The sequence below is a fragment of the Anser cygnoides genome, chromosome 6 (genome assembly GCF_040182565.1).
Source record: "Anser cygnoides isolate HZ-2024a breed goose chromosome 6, Taihu_goose_T2T_genome, whole genome shotgun sequence".
Taxonomy (NCBI): Eukaryota; Metazoa; Chordata; class Aves; order Anseriformes; family Anatidae; genus Anser; species Anser cygnoides.
This window is the reverse complement of record NC_089878.1, coordinates 13,463,440-13,485,353: the sequence shown is the minus strand read 5'-3', so window position 1 is coordinate 13,485,353 and position 21,914 is coordinate 13,463,440. Positions and strand designations below refer to the sequence as shown.

The 21,914-nt window shown below is 40.4% G+C and overlaps 1 protein-coding gene across 6 annotated transcripts in view; it reads left to right on the top strand.

Moving 5' to 3' along the window:
- Positions 1-19,828, top strand: part of ADARB1 (adenosine deaminase RNA specific B1) — a 76,104-nt gene extending 56,276 nt beyond the window's left edge. For all 6 annotated transcript variants that reach the window (XM_067000051.1, XM_067000055.1, XM_067000054.1 and 3 more), the window contains 3 exons: positions 6,212-6,393; positions 15,790-15,968; positions 16,740-19,828. In XM_067000051.1, coding sequence (XP_066856152.1) covers positions 6,212-6,393; positions 15,790-15,968; positions 16,740-16,916 — 538 coding nt within the window. In that variant the 3' untranslated portion in view covers positions 16,917-19,828. The remainder of the gene's footprint in view (positions 1-6,211; positions 6,394-15,789; positions 15,969-16,739) is intronic.
- Positions 19,829-21,914: the final 2,086 nt, after the last annotated feature.

Sequence of the window (21,914 nt, the reverse complement as noted above, 5' to 3'; positions counted from 1 at the left end):
GAGGCACCGATCATAGAGACTCAGTTAATCTCTTAGGAAAGCAGAGAGAAATCAGATTTGAACATGGCAGAAATGAGGTCGTGTTTAGATTAATTAAATCATATCTTCCTGTTCATTCTGCAGCATCTAAGCATCTAATAGCATCTGAGTGGTGAATATATATAGGAAGACCAATGAGTACGATAATTTTGTAAAATCACATGTCCCCAGGGTGGTGCTCAGCTATAAAACCCTGGTTGTAGCTCTCAAGCGAGCACGCTACACAGAGAGTAGCATCTGTAAGTAGTCAGGAGCTGACCACTATTAATTTGCAACTTCATTGACCAAAAGTTGTATATGTATTTATGGATTACTTCAGTGCAGGTGAGGCAGGAGGCAGGATGTGAATCCAGCTATGTTTGTGGGAACAGGCAGTTGTTTGCTGTTGTGTAGGAACTACTATAGGAGACTGAGACTTGGATTGGAAATGTTCGGATCTACAGAGCTGTTGTTGGGGTCTAGTCTGTAAAGATGGTGAGATGTTGCAGTTGGAAACAGCATTTCTGTGAATGCCTGTGTGCAAGGTTACTTCTTCGATGAGGTAGAGGACATGGCAAAATCTTGATGACGGCAAACATTTGGTCTTTTCGTCTTATTTTGTACCTAAGTGTGCCTGGGGAATTCTAAGCTGTAAAGCAAAGTGTGAACACAAAGTAGCCTGAGCTATGCTCCCAAGGAGACAACTCAGCAGCATTTTCTAATTGGTGTAATTTTTGATTCTGAAATCTGAAATTTTTCAGATCGCTGAATTTTTTTATGCAAAACAAATAGTCACTAGAAAGCAATGTTTTTATACAAGAAAATACTTCATCAAAAACAATTATCTGTTGGTACAATTTTTATGGAAAATTTTCAACAAAATAGTAGTGTGTAGGTCAGACCAGATGTAACTTGTTTCTCATCACAATATTGCTACACCTTGCATCATTTTTTTCAGCAGAATGGCCCCACTAAAATCAATGAGTTTGTATTACAGAAAGAAGTATCATTGGTTCGGTGTCTACTCGCTTTCTAAAAGCAAGCTAACAAAAAGCTAATTTTGAGAGTATGCTTTCCATAGTGTATTCTCTGATGACGACACTGTTTTAGGAGATTAACATTACCCATGACGAGCTGCTGCATTCTCCCTGCGTACTGCAGCTCCCTGCCTCTCTCAGTGCAGTTGTTTATGGAGTTGTGCTGTAAACCAGATAAGAGAAACTGCATTTTCAAAATACAAGGTCAGTGCTGTGACTTACAGCACAGCTCTGGCAAGGCACAATGCAGGGACAGCACCTGATGGTGCTTTTTATGTTCTGACCTTTCCAGTCGCAAGCAGCTCTCTCTACCTGCCTGTTTTTCAGAGAATATATATATATACATATGTATATATATATATATATATATATATATATATATAACACTTGAATCATGTCACTGCTCTGACTTTATGGAGAGCCATACAAGCAATTAAATTAGAAGACAGAGGAGGATCAAGGTTGTGATACGCAGAGTCCTCTTCAATTAGACTTAGTCCTGGGGGAATGATGGAGCACAGCTTCATGCTACAGATTACAGCATCCTTTGTCTGTAATCCTCCCTATGCTTTTTAACTGTTTGAGCTGCTCAGTGGCCACATTGATGGATAAACTTATCATTTCTATTTTCTTGTCCCAGAAAAGCAGCATCAGCTAATATGTGTGGTGATGGGAACACAGCAATTCTTAATCCAGGTGCTAGTAAGAGCCACTGTGATATGTCAGCTATTACATCTAAGGAAAACGGAGAGCTATGGTTTTGATATGTAGCTTTTGTTTACCTTCGTATGCTTAAGTACTTTCCTAACTGTTACTAGAAGAGCTTTAGAATATTTTTTTTTGCCCTATCAAACACAGTAGTGGTTATATATCATCTCATTGAGGCCCTGGTAGAGAGTGAAGCAAACTACTTGGTGACTGTGTCATGAAAAGCTGCTCAGAAGTGAAGAGAATCAGGTTAGGACAAGTAAATAAGCTTTTGTTTGAATGCACTGGCATCACATCAGGTTGCCTTTCTGTGCATTGTGCATCACTTGCAGAGCTGAAGGTGAAGGGGATATTGCACGCTGCTGAACCTTGGATGGTGCTCAGCTCTGGATATCCCTGTCTGCACAAGGTTCCCCACCTTCCCTTGCATTAGGATGCTGTCTCACTGGTGGAGATCTGACCAACCAAACAAATGCGATCTTACTCAGGTACTGAATAAATCACCGTTAACTGTAATGAGATCAAGACACACAACTCAAATAGAGGCACCCGTTTCTAAGTGTTAGTCTAGAACTAAATCCTGTGGCTCGTGGTTTGCAGCAACATAAAAGCTGTTATTTAAAACATTAATTTTGGTTTGAAATTTTATAATCCTTGTGAAAGAAAATCTCTTGATTCTTGTGGTAACTTAAAATCTGAACATTCAGAATATCATATGAATTTTATCAGAATATGTCATCAGAGGCACTGGTTTTATGCTCAGTTAGACGTATTTTTCCAGTGTAAAGTTTTACACTGGAGGATGTCTCCCTGCCTACTGAGGCTCTTTCCCTCTTCAGCAAACTCTTCTCTGTGAACTGTACCTTAGGCATTTCAGCATTGCCATTGACATAATGCAGCAGTCCAGCATTCTGTCTAATCTTGTGCTTCAGTGCATTTTTGTTGTTGTTGCAAATGTCGTGCCATTTTCTTGTTTTAATGGTGAGACAAGTTATTGCCTGGGTCCAGTATGCTCTGTGATCTGCACAGTAAGATATGGACCGAAGATCAAGTCGTTTTATGCAGGAGTACTGCATTTTTGCCCATGGCTGTTGCAGAAGAGATTTTAACTGCTGATTTAGTGACTGGAGACATTTCTGCCACTATCACATTTTAGAGCCATCAAATGTTCCTACCTGAGCACTGTGCCATGGCCAGGGTCAGATACCATTCTGCTGCAGCGTGCATTGCAGAAGAAAGCTTTGTTTCTGTGTTATAAAACCAATGTGAGCATTGGAGGGTCTGGGTTTGCAAGCTAGATTTACATAGCATTGGTTACTTCACCCTTTTCTCATACTATTTTACATATTAACGTGAAGAAAAAAAAAACATTTTGTTAGGTGTTTCGTTGGCTTGGTGGAAAAGGCAATACAAGAAAGCTGGAGAGGGACTTTTTGTCAGGGAGTGTAGTGGTAGGACAAGAAGTAATGGCTTTAAACCAAAAGAGGGTAGGTTTAGATCAGCTATCTGGAAGAAATCCTTTACTCTGAGGGTGGTGAGGCACTGGAACAGGCTGCCCAGAGAAGCTGTGGATGCCCCATACCTGGAAGTGCCCAAGGCCAGGCTGGATGGGGCTTTGAGCCACCTGGCTCAAATGGCAGGGGGGTTGGAACTGGATGGGGTTTAAGGTCCCTTCCAACCCAAACCATTCTATGATTCTATCCTGAATTTATTAACATTTTTTTTGATAAATTTTTCACTCTCAGCTCTGCGTCTCGTGGTTTGTAATGAACCTATGCAGATTTGGCCCACTAACTTCAAAATAAGTCTCAGTAAATTTTAGTGCTAAATTGACAGCTTTTGTTGACAAACATTCTGACATGTCATGCTTGTAAATTGGCAGGAAGAGTCAGTTTTACCATTTCAGGTTTCAAAAGGCTTGTGTCTTTTTGAAAATTGATGCATATTATTGGTATAGCTACTTCTCAGTTTATATCTGTAGAGGTTGTTTTTGCTGTATGTGCTAATGTGAGTGAGAAATTAATGTTAGCCAGAAAGAAGTACAGTATAAATAGGAAAAAGCAAGAAAGCCTCTGCATAATCCTTTTTGCCTCAGTTACAATCTACAGAACTTCATTTGGGTTTCATGTTTATCTCTGACTCACTGCCAGTTTCTGAAATGGTTATTTATTTCTATGGATAATTATATCTTTTATTGTAACACTTGAAATTTAAAGGTAATTTTACAAACCTAATCACTATCCAACCCTGCCTGATCAATTTTATGAGGTTGAGGCTTTGCGTGTATAAATGGTTTCTACAAACCTTGTATTTACAGTTGCTCTGAATCCATTGCTCACAGTGATACAGCCCACCCCAGCAAAACCAGCAGGCACGTGCAGTTATTACAGAATAGGAATTAACTGTAATACAGGTTCGTGTAGTTCACCTTGCAGAAGTTTGTTCAAGCGTCTAAACTCCTCATTTCAATTAAAAGACCAACTTCAGCTTTAACTTTGCCAGAGAAGGTCACCAAGCGTGGGAGCTGGGGAAGAAGCAGCAAAACACAAACTCTAGAAATACTGAAGATGGGAACAAGGGAAAAAGGGGTCTGGCAAAGGTTTTGTTTAGGGAGCCATGGCTTGCCAGAGGAATACTCTGGCTTTTTTTTTTAAATTTCCATCCATCACTCAAGTACTGTTGAAGAAAAATAAGATGTAATGCGCCTAAGCTAAGGAAGCTTAATTTGTGTTTCAGATACAATTGTAAGAACCCAATTTGCTATGATTACTCTTGGATTCTTTCCAAATGTTTCTTCCATAATATTATCTGTCTGTAGTAGTCCATATCCTTCTCTATCCTGCATGTAGGTAATATTGCAAATAACAAGAAAACACTATTGTGATCTGTTTGGCAATTAACGTACCTCTGTGCTTACAAAATTGTAGTCAAGGCAAAGTCCTCAGAAAGTCATCTCAGTACTGGGAGGCAATAATTTTCACTTGATACCTTTAACCTTATGTTTGGCTGTTCATTGCATTTTCACTGTCATACAAAATAGGCCATTATATAATGTAATTTTTGTTAGTAGAGTATTTTTACTCATACATTAGGGCCAGCTTTTTTAATGACAGGTGAGTAAGCTAATCCATACTGCCTCAATTTTTACCCTCAGTAAAGATATGCAAATAAATTGTTTCCTCAGACTGCAATTTTTGTTTTACCCTTTCTTCAAAATTTTGCAAGACTTGTAGCCAAAGCATATAGTTCAGTTTTTCACAGTAGTGAAGCAGTTGTACTATACAATTTCTAGCCTGAACTGATGATGTATAGCCATGCCATCCCAGCACAAGGTGCAAGAAACACTTTTAACACAATCAGAGTTCACTCATTTCTTAGGGGATCCTTGCATCTCATATTGGGGTGTGTATTTTAATAAGGACAACCATTTCATATGAGCACAACAGCTTCCATTGTGCCATTTTTAATTTTTATTTTTATTCAAGCACCAAAATAAATTTTCCTTCTGCTTGGGTACCCAGTCTGGATGTTGCAGTTGTACTCAGATACACTATTTTAATAGTGACAAATTGTTTGCAAGTATACCTCAGAAAAGAGGTTAGTGGAAATACTTGCTCTACGGGAATCTTTGAGATTTTAAAAGGTGTTCCATATAGGTTTCATATGATTGTCACATATAGATTGAGAGCCAAAACTTGACTAAACGAACACAGATACAAAATCTCTTCAGTATTTTGCTCCTATGCATGCTAGATTCCTGCTAATGGACCTGTTCGACTGTGGGTCACAATGGTGCAGACAGGGATTGACGGTTGGAATCTGTGAAGCAGCTAAAGTAAGCAGAGAGTACCTGGAGATTATTTTCCCCTGCCCACAAATATTGCAGGCAACTACAAATATTCTTTCTGACAGCAGGATGTGGACAGTTTGGTTAAGATGTAAAGAACAAACTTTCTATGAAGGTGATGAGGTACTGAGGTCTTGCAGACACAATCCCTGTGTTGTCAGAATGATGGTTTGCCCACTGCCACATGTATTTTGGAGGCATCAGCTACTGTTTAAACTACTGATTACGGATCTCACAGTTTGGCTTTCTATGATTGAATGATCCTGTCCATCTCTGACATTAGGGTGCTGCAAAATGTATCACCAGGCACAATAGAAGGGAAGTGAGGTTATGGAATCTGCTCCTGAAGTGAATGCTGACAGTAGACCTCTTGGCTGCCTAGCTCAGGATTTTGCTGAGCATCCCATAAACCGGTCTCTGAAATTCCAGCAGGTGTCACAGCTATGTTACCATAGCCATGTTCTGCTCAAGAGAGGAAAGGTTGAACGTCTGGTCCATTGTGATTAACTGCTATTATGTCTGGCAGATGTTACTTGTTCCATTAAAAAGAAAGTTTTTTTTGTTTTTGTTTTGTTTTGTTTTGTTTTTCCCTCCCTCTTAGGTGGAACGTATTGGGTATTCAAGGAGCCTTACTTAGCCTCTTTGTGGAGCCAATTTACTTCTCTAGCATCATCTTGGGGAGTTTATATCATGGGGATCATCTATCCAGAGCCGTATACCAGAGGATAGCAGAGATAGAAGATCTACCACCTCTTTATACACTCAACAGACCTTTACTTAGTGGCAAGTATCTTATGGAGAAGGCTGTACCGGTAACTAAGTCTGTTCCAGTAGCAATGTGATTTTGCAGTTCTCAAAACCTTGCAAATTATGTACTGTGAGTAAATTGCTTTCTGGTTACAACACAGAAGATACTGGCTAAGCCTAATATAGTTATTTAGACAGAAATATCTATCAAGAACCTTTCATTAGTTAAAGGGTGCCAAGAAGAGCTGGGGTATGAACTGGATGCAGTTTCATGTAATTGCTGTCTAGAGTGTACCTTAGCAGTATGTGAGGCAAGTTGAAGGTTTAGTGAAACCTCTTATCATCCATGGCATAGCGTGTTAGCTCTCACTATCACTTCTCCTGCCCTTGCAGATATTTATTGAATTGCTGCATCATTTATCAGCATGACAAAGTACGTGTGTTTGGCTCACAATCTCTAGACCAGTAACCAGCTAAAAATGGATGGAAATCTGGTCTCAGATGCTATTGGTTGTGTTTTCTTTTGTCATCATTCTGTTGGATGCAGCATTAGCATTAATTAGCATGGCACCCAGATTGTTTGCATGTCCCAGTTATCACAGTATTTTCACTTCCACATTGTGCATTGTGTTAATGCACAAATTCTGTGTTCAAATTCTGGTGGCATGTCCCTCAGAAATATTTTTAATATAATATTAAGTATTAGCTGACAGACAGCAATGCAGTAAGCCCTGGCAAGTAATTAGCAGCTGCTGTTGAGATTTTTAAGTGTTGTTCTTTAGCATTGCACTGATCCCAGACTCCAGTGGGGCTAAGAGGACTGGCACTATTTGAATTAACAGGTCGTAACTTCAGATTGAGCCATGACTTAAAAAGAAAGTTCTGAAGTATCTTAAAAATTTCTAAAATATCTAAAAATTTCTAAAACTGCTAGTTGCAGTAGTATTATAAAAGCTTTAAAACTGAAATCTCTTATATTACCTATCATTGTGTGCATTGCTTTGTTCTGTAGAGCTTGGCTTTTGGCATGCCTGTTTATTTTCCGGGGGGGGGGGGGGGGGGGGTCACAATTTTTAAAAATGTTTAAAGCTTGACGTGAATGCTAAAAATAAATATAGACAGTGTGGGGGGAAGAAGGCATATCAAACAACCAGCTTTTTATTTTATTTTTTATTTTATTTTTTTTAGAGAGAGGTAATTAATAAGGATTCCCTGAACCAGGATGTACTAAAGTATTGTGACATAATCATCCTTACAGTAGCAAATAAGTAATAGTGCCAACACTCACAGTACCTAATATTTGATTGTTGTATTGGCTTAGTAGCTGATGTATAGACTGTTGCTTCCTGATTTCTGGGAATTTTTATAAACTCTTCAAGACCGCATGGTGGGAGGAGCTTCTGTTGTTCTTTTCACAACATATAATCGCACCTTGGCTTCTTAAAAATCATCTTCCTGAAATACTGTTACCATCCATTTGCCATGAAATAGTACCATCTGTTTAAACAGTTCATCCAGAAATCGCTGATCAGTAAAGAGTGTTCAGAAATGTTCTCAGCTGTTGAGTTTTTATGAAAACGCATGTCTCAAAATGTACATGAAGGTTGTTTGAGATGAAGGATGGAGGAGAATTACCGTGATGAATTTCCTTCAAATGGATTAGTCTTGAAGCTACTCTTCTGATCCACACTGTTGGATTCAAATGGGACATATGTGTAGCTACACACCGACTCTTTGATTCACTTATTTGACACTGTATTCTTATCTGCAGTCCATGCCGCAGGAACAGCTCTCCCCAGTTCTGAGTTCCACCTTATACCACACACACAATTGTGCTATCGTTTCTCATTTCTAACAGAGCAATGAACTAAAATAGAAATAGCTGCTCAGTTATGGTATTCTGTCTTTCCCCACTGACTCCGGACCACCCGGAGTCACCGGGGCGGGTCCTCGGGGGCCCGCCGTGGGTCACCCGGGTGGCTCCTTTGGGGTGCCCAGTGACCTGTCGGCGGCCCCCGGGCGCCCCCGAGGACCCACCCACTGAGAAAACACTATCAAAGCTGTTCATAAAACAACTTTTAAATCTGCAGGGCCAATTGCATTAAGACGAAGCCGGACTAAGCTAATGTTATCTACTCTATTGTTAGCTAATTGTTAGCTAATCTATCTACTCTATTGGTGAAAATTGTATTTTCACCAAATGTTCTTTCTTTCTTCATAGGAAACTTTCTACCTATACATCCCTTTCCCAGCAAGTTAGGTGGGAGCATGTATAACGGAGCAGCTGTTTTTCAGTTAGGGGTGTGGGAAACCCTTATGTTTGTAGAAAGTTCTTTCCCTGTATCAACTCTTGGGAACCTTGGTTGCAGTACGCAGCCTTTCAGGATGCCTTTAGCACCACAGCACAGAGGGCACGTGAGCTCTCACTGAGAACTGGTCAGTTCAGCTGAGAGACGACAGGTTAAAATCTTGTGAATTTGTGAATAACCTGAAAAGGGAACGATTCCTCATTCAAATAAAATGATGGTGATCGTATAAATCTGCCAATAAAAAAAGGTACCAGTCTGCAGGTTAATCTGCTAAGGCTTTTTGGAGCCACTTTTTGGAGATAGGCACAAAGAAGTTAACGTGGCACAGAAGTAGAGCAACAAAGCAAATGCTCCATTTAGAAAATCTGTCCTTGAATATCCTTGAGAGAAGTCATCATTATATGTAAAAGGAAGTCCATTGCACGTATAAAAAGCAAGCTCCTTTTCACTGGAGGCAACTTGTGTGAAAATAATTTCATCAGGTTGTCCATGTTTATGGTTCCTGTCTGTGGAGCTCATGTGCTCAGATATCTCAGCCTCAGGGACCTGGGCTAATGGCACCTGCTAGGGTAATGTTTTTAAAGCAGATGGCAGGGTAGGCCCAGACGTCCTTCATGCTCTCCTGTCAGCAATATCTACTAAACTCAACAATAAACACTGACCTTGTGCCTGGTTTTTCTGGATAATCCATTTTTTCTTAGCTGTGATTATATTATTTCAGCCAAAGTTAATGATATCTGTTAAAGTTAATAATCTACTGATTATCTTGTCACCAGCATAAGAGATGTCTTAAGTAAGACTAAGATGTTAAGGTAAGATTAATCTAGCCCAGTATTCTTTTCCCACAGGCAGGTATGCAGTGATAAAACAGGAGAAAATGGTATGCCTCTGCAGATACCTCCTGAGAATTGCATCAGTAATCTGTGAATCGGAGACTTCCTGAGCTAGTCTTTGTGTTTAAGAATCCTTAATAGATTATTTTTTTTTATTCATGAATTCCTGTTCCAGTTTTATGAATTGCTGTAAACTTCTTAGTTTCCACAACCTTCTTTAGTAAGGGCCATAGTGTTTTTAAAGACTTTTGCAATAGCGTTTACTTTTTACTAATTTAATTAGATGTTCTTTAGTGCTCTGTATGATACAGGTACACCATGTACCATATAGGTAGCAGTTGTTCCATGTTGCCTTTGTGTTGGTGCTCAGATCTCTATACCACTGTGATATTCCCACTAAGTCCTATATTTTCCAGACTAGAAAGTCTTAGTACACTTTTTTTTTCTTGCACGGAAAATACTCCATGCAAGGGTCATCTCTTTTTTTTACAATCACATTTTTGGGCTGGCAAAACCAGAGCAGCACATGATACTCAAAGTAAGGTAGCAGTAATTATTTATATGGTACTCTATTTTGTTTTGTATTCTTTCAGTAATAATTCCCTGCATTCACTTTGCTCCATTTATTACTGTTGATCATTGACCTGACCTTTTGATAGAACTGAATATTCAAAATCATAGAACCATTTAGTTTAGAAAAGACCTTCAAGATTATCAAGTCCAACCATCAGCTTGATGACAAAATTTAGTGGTGTTTTGAATCTATTGCTGGTACCTATACATGTAAGAGAAAGTTGTATTTATATCTTCGTCTAGAAGTCTTTCCCTTGCTTACAGTACCATTATTAAATTTAATGACCATTAAAGTTAGTTTGCAGCATGTTTCTTAAATGGAACATCTAAAATTGGAGGGAGCAAGGATCATCAGGTCCAAGCTCTGGCTCCACACAAGACTTCCTTAAAACCAGGCCCTATGTTTGAAAGCTTTGTCCAAGTGCTTCTTGAACTCCATCCAGCAGGCTCAGTGCTGTGACCACTGCCTTGGAGAGCTGGTTCCAGTGCCCAACCACCCCCTCAGTGAACAGCCTCTGCCATGTGAGTGTGAAAAGAGCATGAGTAAGCTGGTAGAGAAGTGTAATTTATATCCAGTATTTGCTGAAAGAGTTGTACACAGCCTAGATATATTGGTCTGGGGAGGGAGTCACTCACTAGAGGAAAAACACTAGGCAACAGATTTTTCTTATTTTATTCTTCTTAAATAGAGTGCTCTTTCATACTAACAAGAAAAGGGGCAAGACATCTTTTTGCAATACTAGAACCGTATCAGATCACTGTACTTGGTCAGTAGTATATGAAACAAGCAAAGGTAATAGTACAGATATTTTTAAGCTAAATAAAAAATATGACTGACTGACCTATTAGTCATGAGGCGGCAATTTTTTAGCCCTTTTGCCTCAGTAGTTTTGATAAACAGTTTTTAGATTAACAAGTTCACCAGTATGCTATATTAAGTAAATAGGTCCGTTTCACATAAGCTTCACAAAAAAACTTTGAATTTATATGTTTATGGAGAGTCAGAGTTGAGATTCCTTTTGTGTATGCCTACAGTTGATAGGTCTTTAGGTGCAGACCTTCTGTTGGGTGCCACTCTGTGGCAGGGTTTGTTTGCTATGCAGCATTTGGACTTTAATGGTGCAGGATGAGTTGTGTTGTGCATAATCATAGAATCATTAAGGTTGGAAAAAGCCTCCAGATCATCTGGTCCAACCATCACCCTAATCCCAATATCACCCACTATACTGTGTCCCTAAGCACCACGTCCAACCTTTCCTTAAACACCCCCAGGGACAGTGATGCCACCACCTCCCTGGGCAACCCATTCCAATGCCTGACTACTCTTTCTGAGAAGAAATGTCTCCTCATTTCCAACATGATCCTGCCCTGGCACAACTTGAGGCCATTCCCTCTAGTCCTATCACTAGTTACCTGTGAGAAGAGGCCGACCCCCAGCTCCCCACACCTTCCTTTCAGGTAGTTGCAGAGAGCCTCCTCTCTTCCAGACTAAACAACCCCAATTCCCTCAGCCGCTCCTCATAAGACTTGTGTTCCAGTTCCTTTACCAGCTTCGTAGTCCTTCTCTGGACACGTTCCAGGGCCTCGATGTCCTTCTTGTAGTGAGGGGCCCAAAGCTGAACACAGCACTCGAGGTGCGGCCTCACCAGAGCAGAGTACAGGGAACGATCACCTCCCTGCTCCTGCTGGCTGCACTATTCCTGATACAAGCCAGGATGCCATGGGCCTTCTTGGCCACCTGGGCACACTGCCAGCTCACGTTCAGCTGAGCATCGATCAACACTCCCAGGTCCTTTACCTCTGCACAGCTTTTGAGCCACTCTGCCCCAAGCCTGTAGCGCTGCATGGGGCTGTTGTGGCCAAAGTGCAGGACCCAGCACTTAGCCATGTTGAACCTCACCCCATTGGCCTCTGCCCATCGACCCATCCTGTCCAGGTCCCTCTGCGGGGCCTTCCCACCCTCCGGCAGATCGACACTTCCCCCCAACTTGGTGTCCTCTGCAAACTTACTGAGGGTACACTCAATTCCCTCATCCAAATCGTCAATAAAGGTATCTTCTGCAGTTTTTAGAACATGATGCATAAATTAATTGCCAGCCACTCAGAAAGACAGCAGAAGTTTTGACAATCTTTCCTAAAAGAAATCAGAGAATAACTCTTTAGGAATTTTTCTTTCCAATTTTCTTTTTTTTTTTAATTTTATATTTTAAGAAAATGTGGAATGGTGACACTGTGGCTTATTATTTACTCGTGATTTACAGGTAATCAGTCATAGTGATGAGGTTGACATAAGCCAAGCATAAAAATATAACAACATCTGGAAATTCAATATGATTGATATTTTAAAATGTTTATTTAGTAAATGAGGAATTGGTTTTAGTAAGCAAACTGAATTTTGCCATGTCATTCAAGATCTAAGACCTTGTAGCTTTTGTGCATGCTCAGCTCCGCACCCCGCAAGTGGGTGTTTTACTCAGAGGTGTTGTAAGACCAGGGCCAAGTGAGCAAGTCCTATGCTCATCTGCCTCTTAGGTTGGTTTAATTTGTTTATTAGGTTGTATTTCAAATATCAGCAAGAAATGCATCTTGCTGCAATACTTATATTGAATTCATACAAATTTACTAGATTTTATTAGGTGTAAAACCTAGCAGAGACTGAGATCTCAGAGTACATTTGGAATAGGCTTGTGTTAAAGTAAAAATGGGATCTTTATTAGAAAGGAAAAAAAGAAGAAAAAAAAACACAAACACACGTGTTTGTTCTCTGATGAGACATCCTAAGTTTTGCCACCCCTGTAATGTCTGTCAGGTCTGCTGGATCAAACCCACCGCGCTGCACAGCATTTCTGTAGCACACAGCCCAAACTACTTGCTGTGCTGATGCCCTTGGCTGCTGCATGAGAGCCCTGGGGGGAGTGCTGGAGTGGTCCTGACACGTGTGGGAGATGGGCTGTGTATGAATTGCAGTGGCTGTCATAATCTGTAAGCACAGTACTGTGGTAATATATATGGTGCATTTCTGCAGCATCGGGCTGCTGTGGGGGGAATAAATCCTGCTTTTGGCAGCATGGGCTGGTCGCCAGCCTTTCTTCACACTTAGATCAGATTTCCAGAAAGCCATCTTTGACAGATGTTGCAAAATCTAACATCTGAGCAAAATGATCTGAGGTCTCCCTTAGCACTTGAGCCCTGCAGATCACCATTTCTGGGTGTATTAGGTGGCAATGAGCATGTAAAATGGGGAGGCAGCTGAATCACAACCAGATTTATGCTGAAAGACTCAATTGTCTGTTGTTTTTGGCTTTCTGCACAGGATGTTGAGGTTGGGGCTCACTCTGTCTAACTTGGGTGCACACAACATCTGTGCCTCTGCCCGTGCTAGTCACGTCATTGTCCCTGTCCAGTTGGTAAGAAGAAGGAGGTGCTATCACATCAGACGTCCTCTGCTGAAGAGTGACAGAGTTCGGTCAGACTTCCCTGATGCGCTGCTCTTCCCATAGCCTGGAAGGAGGAAGGTTTAACAAAGAAAGTCACATGTTGCTGGTTCCCAGCTTTTCTTTCAGGCACTCATTTACACATTTAGAAACATTTACGGAAACAGCATCAAACTACCCTTTTAAGGCAATTGGATTTATGTAAAAACAATGGTAGCTTTTCATGAAATAGGCTCAACAGTTTTGGAAACGTAGATGCCTCCAGGTCTTGATTGGCAAGACATCTTGTCATCTCATACCACTGTGCTGACCTACCTCCGTTTTTACAGTGGAATGTAAAAAAGCACATTGTAGGCACTTCTGAATAAGGATGACTTCTCCAATAAGACTACAGTCCCAAGTTGCTGAATAATTGTTTGTGCTGAAACATGACTGGGGTTCATAGTCTTATACTTGTTTTGAAAAGAGAAGTGAAACACAACTAAACTTTTACAGTAGCAGAATGAAAAGGAATTAATCAGACAGCTACAGCTGTCAAAACTTTTCTTTATCTGCCCTGTCCTATACTCAGCTAGTGCTGCTACTGAGTGGGCTTTGAGGGCAGTGGTTTCTTGTGCAGGAGCATAGCAACATTTTTTTCTGCTTCGTAGTTATCGGCAGGGTAATAACTCCTTCATCAGTTTGTCCTGCAAGGCAGACCTGAGATGCAAGTGTGTTGTGGTTTAACGCAGCAGGCAGCTAAGTACCACACAGCCACTTGCTCACTCCCCCGCAGTGGGATGGGGGACACAACTGAGAAAGATAAAAAGACATGAACTAATGGGCTGAGATAAGGACAGTTTAGTAGGAAAGAAAGGAAAGAATGCACAAAACAATTACTCACCATCAGCTGACTGATGCCCAGCTGGACCCCGAGCAATGTCAGTTCCTCCCAGCCAGCTCCCCACAGCTTTATTGTTCAGCACGATGCCGTATGGTATGGGACATCCCTCTGGCCAGTCTGGACCAGCTGTCCTGTCCCAGTCCCCTCCTAGATTCCTGTGCACCCCTAGCCTCCTTGCTGGCAGGGCAGCACAAGAAGCTGAAAAACCCTTGCCTCTGTGTAAGCACTGCTCAGCAACAACTAAAACATCGGGCTGCTACCAGCATTATTTTTGTCCTAAATCCAAAACACAGCAACATACCAGCTACCAGGAAGAAAATTAAGTCTATCCCAGCCAAAACTAGGGCACTGTCTCCAAGGCAGCTAAACCAAAAGCCCACTGGTGCCCTTCTGGGTCCTTGAAGTATGCTCTCCTGAGGCAGTCTGTGCCAAGGATGTATGGAACCTCTGGGCCAGTCACAATGGGCTGTTCTTGCCCCTTGTTCCCAGTTAGGCTCACTTCGGCCTCCAGTACAGTTGGCTGTTAGGATCCCCCTGTCACTCCAGAAATACAGGTGGGTTCCGCCCCTTTGTAGCTTGGTGGCATTAGGGTACAGTGTGCACAGGTGTCCGCTAGAGCCTTGTACTCCTGTGGGTCTGATGTGCCAGGCCATTGGATCCGCACAGTCCAGTAAATCCAGTTGTCCCTTTTCTCTGCCTGGCTGGAGACAGGGCCCCTCTAGTCCTGGTCATTGTGTTTGAATTTGTTACTTGCTTTGTGTAAACGTGAATCAGACATCCCGTCATTAAGGTCAGAAGTAACATCATCCTATCTGCTCTGTCTGGAAAACTGCCTGCTGGACACTGGAGCAATTTAAAACACTCTATTAGCTTTCTGGATTCCGCATTTGTTCAGGGGTGAATTCCAAAACCTTGACTTTGTGTAAGCACTGCTCAGCCACAACTGACAACATTGGTGTGCTATCAATGTTATCTTTATCCTGAACCCCAAATGCAGCACTATACCAGCTATTGTGTAGAAAATTAACTCTATCCCAAACAAAACCAGGACAGCACAGTAAGGTGCTAATATCCCTGTCCACATGGAACTGTGTCACAGACCTCTCTCCACAGTCTCCACTGAGGAAGCTGGTTTCTCACAGCTCCAGTGATGTACGCTTGCCCAGCTAGGAATGACAGTGAAAGACCATTTTTAGCCACAATGAAAATGAAATAAGCGTGGCAGTATCTCCATGATTCAGTGAAAAATCTGCAGGAGAATGTTCTCGTAGTAGAAGAATCACTTGTAAGAATGCCTAGCGATGTGGTTTCAGTAGCTCTAGTATATTGGTTACTACCCAGTAAGAATAATCATCAAGAGTCATATTTATTGTCGTCCTTAAATCTCTCTCTTCTTTCAGGTATTAGCAATGCAGAAGCACGCCAACCAGGGAAAGCACCAAACTTCAGTGTAAACTGGACAGTAGGAGACACTTGTCTTGAAGTTATTAATGCTACAACTGGCAAAGATGAAATGGGTCGTGCATCTCGCCTTTGTAAACATGCTTTGTACAGCCGCTGGATGCGTATTCACGCAAAGGTACATACACCAAAGTGCAAGATTTTTCACTTCTAAATGGTGTATTCATGTGCTACTTTCTGTATCTAGAAGCCACTTTATGAGCCTGTCTTAAACTGAGCTTAAAACTGCCATTAGCTACCAGCCTATGTAGTAATGGAAAACAACACATTTATTTAGATTATTTTTTTATCTTATAATACTTGGTACAAAATGCATGCAAGGGTCTGATAATCTTTTGTTATAGTGAAGTAAAAACAAAGGGTGCTAACTCCTTTGAACTTACTTTAATTTGTTTGGAAACATAATCCCAGTTTCACTGAAATGAAACCTACTTAGATTTCACGCTGTCCTGTCTTAGGAAGAAAAGACACAAGAAAGTATCCATTAATGCCTTTGCAGTGTCTAGGCTTCTTCTGCTAAAGGATGTTGATAATCCGGAAGAAGCAAAAGGCATGCTAGCTATGGTGGAACTACCACAGCAATAATGAAAAGTGAAGTCCGGAGTGCCCCTCTCTGGATGTGGTACTGCTCTGCAGGGGGGCGCACTTTTTCTCTTTGCTTGGAGAACTGAAGATGCAGTTAGGTGTGATGAGGCTAGATACAGAGTTATGATGGCTGGAAGGAGAAGCATATAGTGTTTTTTTTCAAGCTTGTCTGCCTTTGCCTGTACATTTGGTTTAGTACTTCGTTACCTTGTTTAATAATAGCTGTTTTAATAACTCAGTTACTCTTGAGCTGGTTGGTTGAATAGATTATTTTCTCTCTTCTTGTCTTTTTTAATCTGCACAGCTTTCCTCCAGCTTGCGCTCAAAGATTCTCAAGCCTAACTTGTACCATGAAACCAAGCAAGGAGCCACTGAGTATCAAACTGCCAAAGAGCGTTTGTTTAAAGCATTCCTGAAGGCAGGACTTGGAGCCTGGGTGGAGAAACCCATAGAACAGGATCAGTTTTCTCTCACTGTCTGATTCACAGACTGCACATCACTTTGAAAAGGGAGTTGCTCTGGAAATCCTGGTGTCCAGCATTGCTTTCTGGCATCTCCACAGCTATTAAAACATCTTTTTACTGTTTGGAGTTTTTTTTTCCCCCCATTTTTTAGGAAACTTGATGGTAGCTGTTTTTATTTTGCCTAAGTATTGAAACTCAGTGATAATCTGATACATAATTGTGCATTTTATTATGGGAAAGTCATTTCTGGTGTATTTCTGGAAATACTTTTACTGTAGAAAATTTGCAGTAAGGCTCTCCTTACAGTATACAATGACTCATTTTTTCTGGGTTAAAATATTTTTTTTAATTCAATGTCATCAAGTGCATGAAGAAATTAAAGTTTCTTTGGATTTTACACCACACTTTTAGGAAGTAGCTTAATTTTTTAAAAAGAAATTAGGTGACAAGACTGATTCTACTCCTCTGCTAACTTGTTTTTGAACTGCATATAGACCATAAAGCCAGAATGAAGTCTGGACAGCTAGTTTTTCCCCACTTCCTTGCTCTTTAAAACCAGCTGCTGAAAACTTAAGGTCTTTGATGTATGTATTTATTAGTCTATGATCCAGTTTTTAACATGCAGCTTTTTATTCTGTTTTTAAAAATACATTTACCTTCCATTTACACAAATTGTGAAGTCTTTTTTTTTTTTTTACCCTTGTAAACTGGAAACAACAAAGTAATTATTTGTAAGTTAAGAGGTTTAGTCTATAATGTGCAGAAATCTGTTTAATCTGTTTAGAATTAGGTGATTTGTACATCCCAGAAACTCATTAGACTATGATCACAACTATAACATGTCAATTCAAAAAAAAAAAAGGAAAAAGAAAAAGAAAAATTGTTCCATTTTAAGGGTACTAAGCCTGAATTGCCAAAAACAATCACTCACTAAGTATTAATTGCTCTCTTCTAGAAGAAATGAAAAGCTCATGTATGGACAAAAAGTTGTTAAAACTTCTTTCCTGTGAGTTACATTTCCTTTCATTCAAGTTGTGTCCCTTTGAGATTTCATTGCCTTTTGCCTTTACATGTGTGATGGTCCTCATGAAACTAATTAGGTAAGTTACTCTTAAATGTGCTTTTGTTTGCTTCGACTATTACATGTTTTTTGTAAAGATGTAGACACTTCAGCTTTATGTAAAAATGTAAGATAGAAGGGAAATATTTTGAGATCTGTTTAATTAACTGGTGTATAGAAGGCACTTTTAAAAACACTTTTTAGTACATGATGTTTAGGAGTGGATTAGAGAATGCCTGCTGTCATTTCTCTGCTCCCACAGTCTCTGTCCAAACACATCCTGTGGCTTGTACCTATTCAAGTATCCTAAGTACTTTCTGGAAGGCCCCTTGGTGATTCTCTGTCATCCTTTTGCAAACAATGAAGGTCATGTTTTGTGACACAGGACTTTGTGACGCAATACCCAAGCCAAGTGTGTTTCAGCAACGTTGCTCCAGCTGATAGGTCTTGTCCCTCAGCTCTACATCACCACCCCTTCCTGTGCTGCATTGGACATCAGATCAGTGGGCTGGTCCATACTTTGAAGTCAAGTTAACACTTATTTTTAGGCCCACATTGGGTCAGAGATCCAGCTCTGAGTCACGTTGGCACATCTGCGGAAGAAGTGAAGTGGAGCACAGGAATCCCTGCAGCCAGCTTCATGACTAAAGCCTGTGTCTCATGCAGTCATAACTTAAGTTACAGTACCTCAGACCAAGTGTCTCCTGGGGGTTAGCAGCTACTTTGCCCATTGGAGACTTTGGTATAAAACCAATTCTGGCCTATCACGAATGCTGAGGAGATGTGCTGCTTTGTTATTGCTTGAGTAGGAGCCTGTTTTTAACTTCAAAAAATGGTCAGGCCTGATAATCACTTGTGCATTAATTTAAGCCCCTTGGCTAGTGGCTGAAAGTAATGTGTTGAGAAACTATCAGTGAATTTTTGATGGTACTATGGATAATAGTGAGCACTGCTGCAGGAAGGCGAGCAAATCACAGTGGTCTAGTGATCCCTTCAGAAAAGACTGGTGCTTCCAGAGGTTACTGCCTTTTCCAGATGCCAGTGGAACAAATGTTATGAACCGTATTAGACAGACTGCATAAATTCAGCCTTGTTGGCAACTCTAAGCTGTCCTGTCTGTTTCTGCATTAAAACCAGGAGTGTTGTCACACCTGTGCTAGTCCCACAGAGCAGGAGGGCAGCAGTTTCTGAATACAAACTAGGTTTTTGCAGACATGATTCCAATAAGGCTCAGACCAACTTATTCTAAAAGTAATTTATTTGTATTTGGTCAGATTTTGCAAGCACTTGGGCATTTACCTTTGAGATCAGTCCTGTCTCATTAATGTTGCAGAAATTCCTTTGTGGCTGTAGATAAATATGTGCATACATCCATACAGTATCAAGGAAAAGCTAGTTGCACTGTGTACGTTTTCTTGGGATTATTAATGTTACTAAGTGAAATACACACTTTTAAGGGACCTGGTCTATTGATAAATAATGTTTGTTGATAATTTCAAGCAAATTATTTTTACTCATCTTTCTGAAGTACTCATTGAAAAGTTGATGTCTCTTTGGTTTTTTTTGAAGACTAGGAAAGTATTAGCTCAAACTATTTTTTTTATGAAGTCATGAATATAAGCAATATATTTAAGTATTATTATAGACATAGTTTTTTAAGCTGTTCAAATGAGTGATTAAAATGAAACTGTAAAGGAAATCTGTTCCATGCCAAAATCTTTTGATGAAGGAATGGTGTCAGGTTATTTATAAGGAATGAGTTCTCTTGTTTATAATTCCAGGATTTTAAAAAGAAAGAAGTTTTTCAGGGTTGTATGCAATCCATATCTGTCTTGTGGGAGTCAATAAAATACTGCTTGGCTTCCTTCATTTGTTTGTTCCTTTTTGTGCAGTTAATATGTGAAAAGTTGTGAGGGAAGACCTCAGTCCCGTCAAGGATGTGACTTGTCACGCTGCCCCAGCCTCTGTCCTGTCCCCATTTCACCCAGTGCCCTTATGGCGTGTGCCAGGTGGAGCTGTGATTGCTGATGCTCCTGTATTCTTCATAAGTCACCATCACTGAGCATGAAAGAATAGTGATGTATATAGTTTCGAGCAATCACAAAAGATAAGACAATTCAGCTTCCAGCAGCTGCCAAATTTTGTGGCTGACCTTTCTGTTCAGAGCTGTTGGTTTCCTGTAGGTTTTGGAAGGCTGAGCTGTCTTTCTGAAAAGCTGCGTTGTGCTGGGTGGGCTGGGTGGGTGGGAACTGGCCTAAGCAGAGGTCTGCAGTGCCACTCTGGGAGCTGCTTTTTTTTTTTTTTTTTTTCTTTTCTCACTTTTGAGTGAATATAAGTGTTTGTCTCAGGATCTTCAGAGGACTTAAATAAACAGTAACAACTTTAATGTTGAAGAATACTTGAAATTTAATTTAAGGTGTTTTTCTCCAGATGACAGTCTAGCTATAATAAAGTTTGTAGGTTAGTAGAATAGGACATTTTAAGTATAGATGTTTAAAATATATATATTCTGCTGGATCATTTAAGAAAATTTGGGCCTAAAGGTAACACTTGAAATAATGGTTATGGTGGTACTCAGGACATGATAATAACTGTAGACTATTTCCTACTGCTAGTGTGTGTAGGACTTTGTTAACACCTGTTCTTCTCTAACCGTGTGGATGTCCCATAGCTCTCATGCTCAAAACATTTGCCTGTGTGATGTAGGTAGTGATGATAACTGTACTGTGTTTGTGGCACTTAGGAATGTACAGCAACGAGGTTTCTGTACAGCTGACAATTTTGATATTCCCTTATATTAGAGAAATCATTTAATGAATGGTTACTGCATAGAAAACTCAGGAGCAGAAGATTTTTGTCCGTTATTACTCTGTATGTCCTTTAAATCTAAAATACCTTACAGCTGAAAATCCAAGGAACTTGGAGCTGGCTCACTGGTATTTTTATTTCATCAGTCCAAGCCTGTGATTTCTAAGAATGCTGTCTACCCAAATAAAATAAGCAAATAAGTAAATAAATAAATTCTCGTGTTTAGTGCAAATGTGTATAAAATAAAGCAGTTAGTTCAGAGTGCTTGTAGCAGCACAAAGAAGAGCACACATCTCGTAGACGAGTAGCACTGCCTTTTGAAACCAAGCTGTCTTTTCAAAATATAACCAACCACTTTTATTACCAGGAACAGAGAATCAATTCTAAGACTTGTCTGGTCGTGGTCACCGTGTAATTAAAAATAAATTAATTAAATTTCAATGGTTTTCTAAATAGTGAAAATTATTATTGACATTCATTAAATTAAGCTTTAATGTTTGGTGGGCTTACACTTGCAGAGAAGCTGTGCTTTGAATTCTTTGCATTTTTACAGTCAATGTCCACTGTGAAAACTATCTTAAAGTTTACTGAAAAGGAAGAAAAGCTGCAATTCAGGTATATAGTCAGTACAAAAATGTCTGATGTTATTTAAAAGCTAAGAACCCACAGAAATAAAATGTATAAAATACAATTATCCTGTCTCAGAATCACCGTGTGTCTATTTTTATTTTTAAAGGCTACTATATCCAGTGATTTCAGATGGGTTTAAATGATTGCATCTTCACTCGTGCTTTGAGAGGAGTTGGCATTTATCTGAGGTTTACCCAGAGGTAACATGGACACAGCTTTTGAAAGAAATTAAATGGCTTTTGGAAGGGACATCAGACTTGCTGCTGTGGGGCCAGGAGGGGTCTGGTCCCTTCTGCACCCCAGAGCAGTAGCCTGTGCTAGGCCCCTGTCCTGCCGAGGGCTCAGAGCCTCTGACAGCACCGAGACCTCTACGGCTGACTTCTACAATCCTGTGCTTGCGATCGGGTGGTGAGCTGTTTTCTGTCATCAAGTCTTTCATGCAAGAGCGTCTTCACAGTATAGTGTCTGTCTCAACAGGCACCCTGGGAAGATGGCATGTGACTGCCATTGTTCCTCC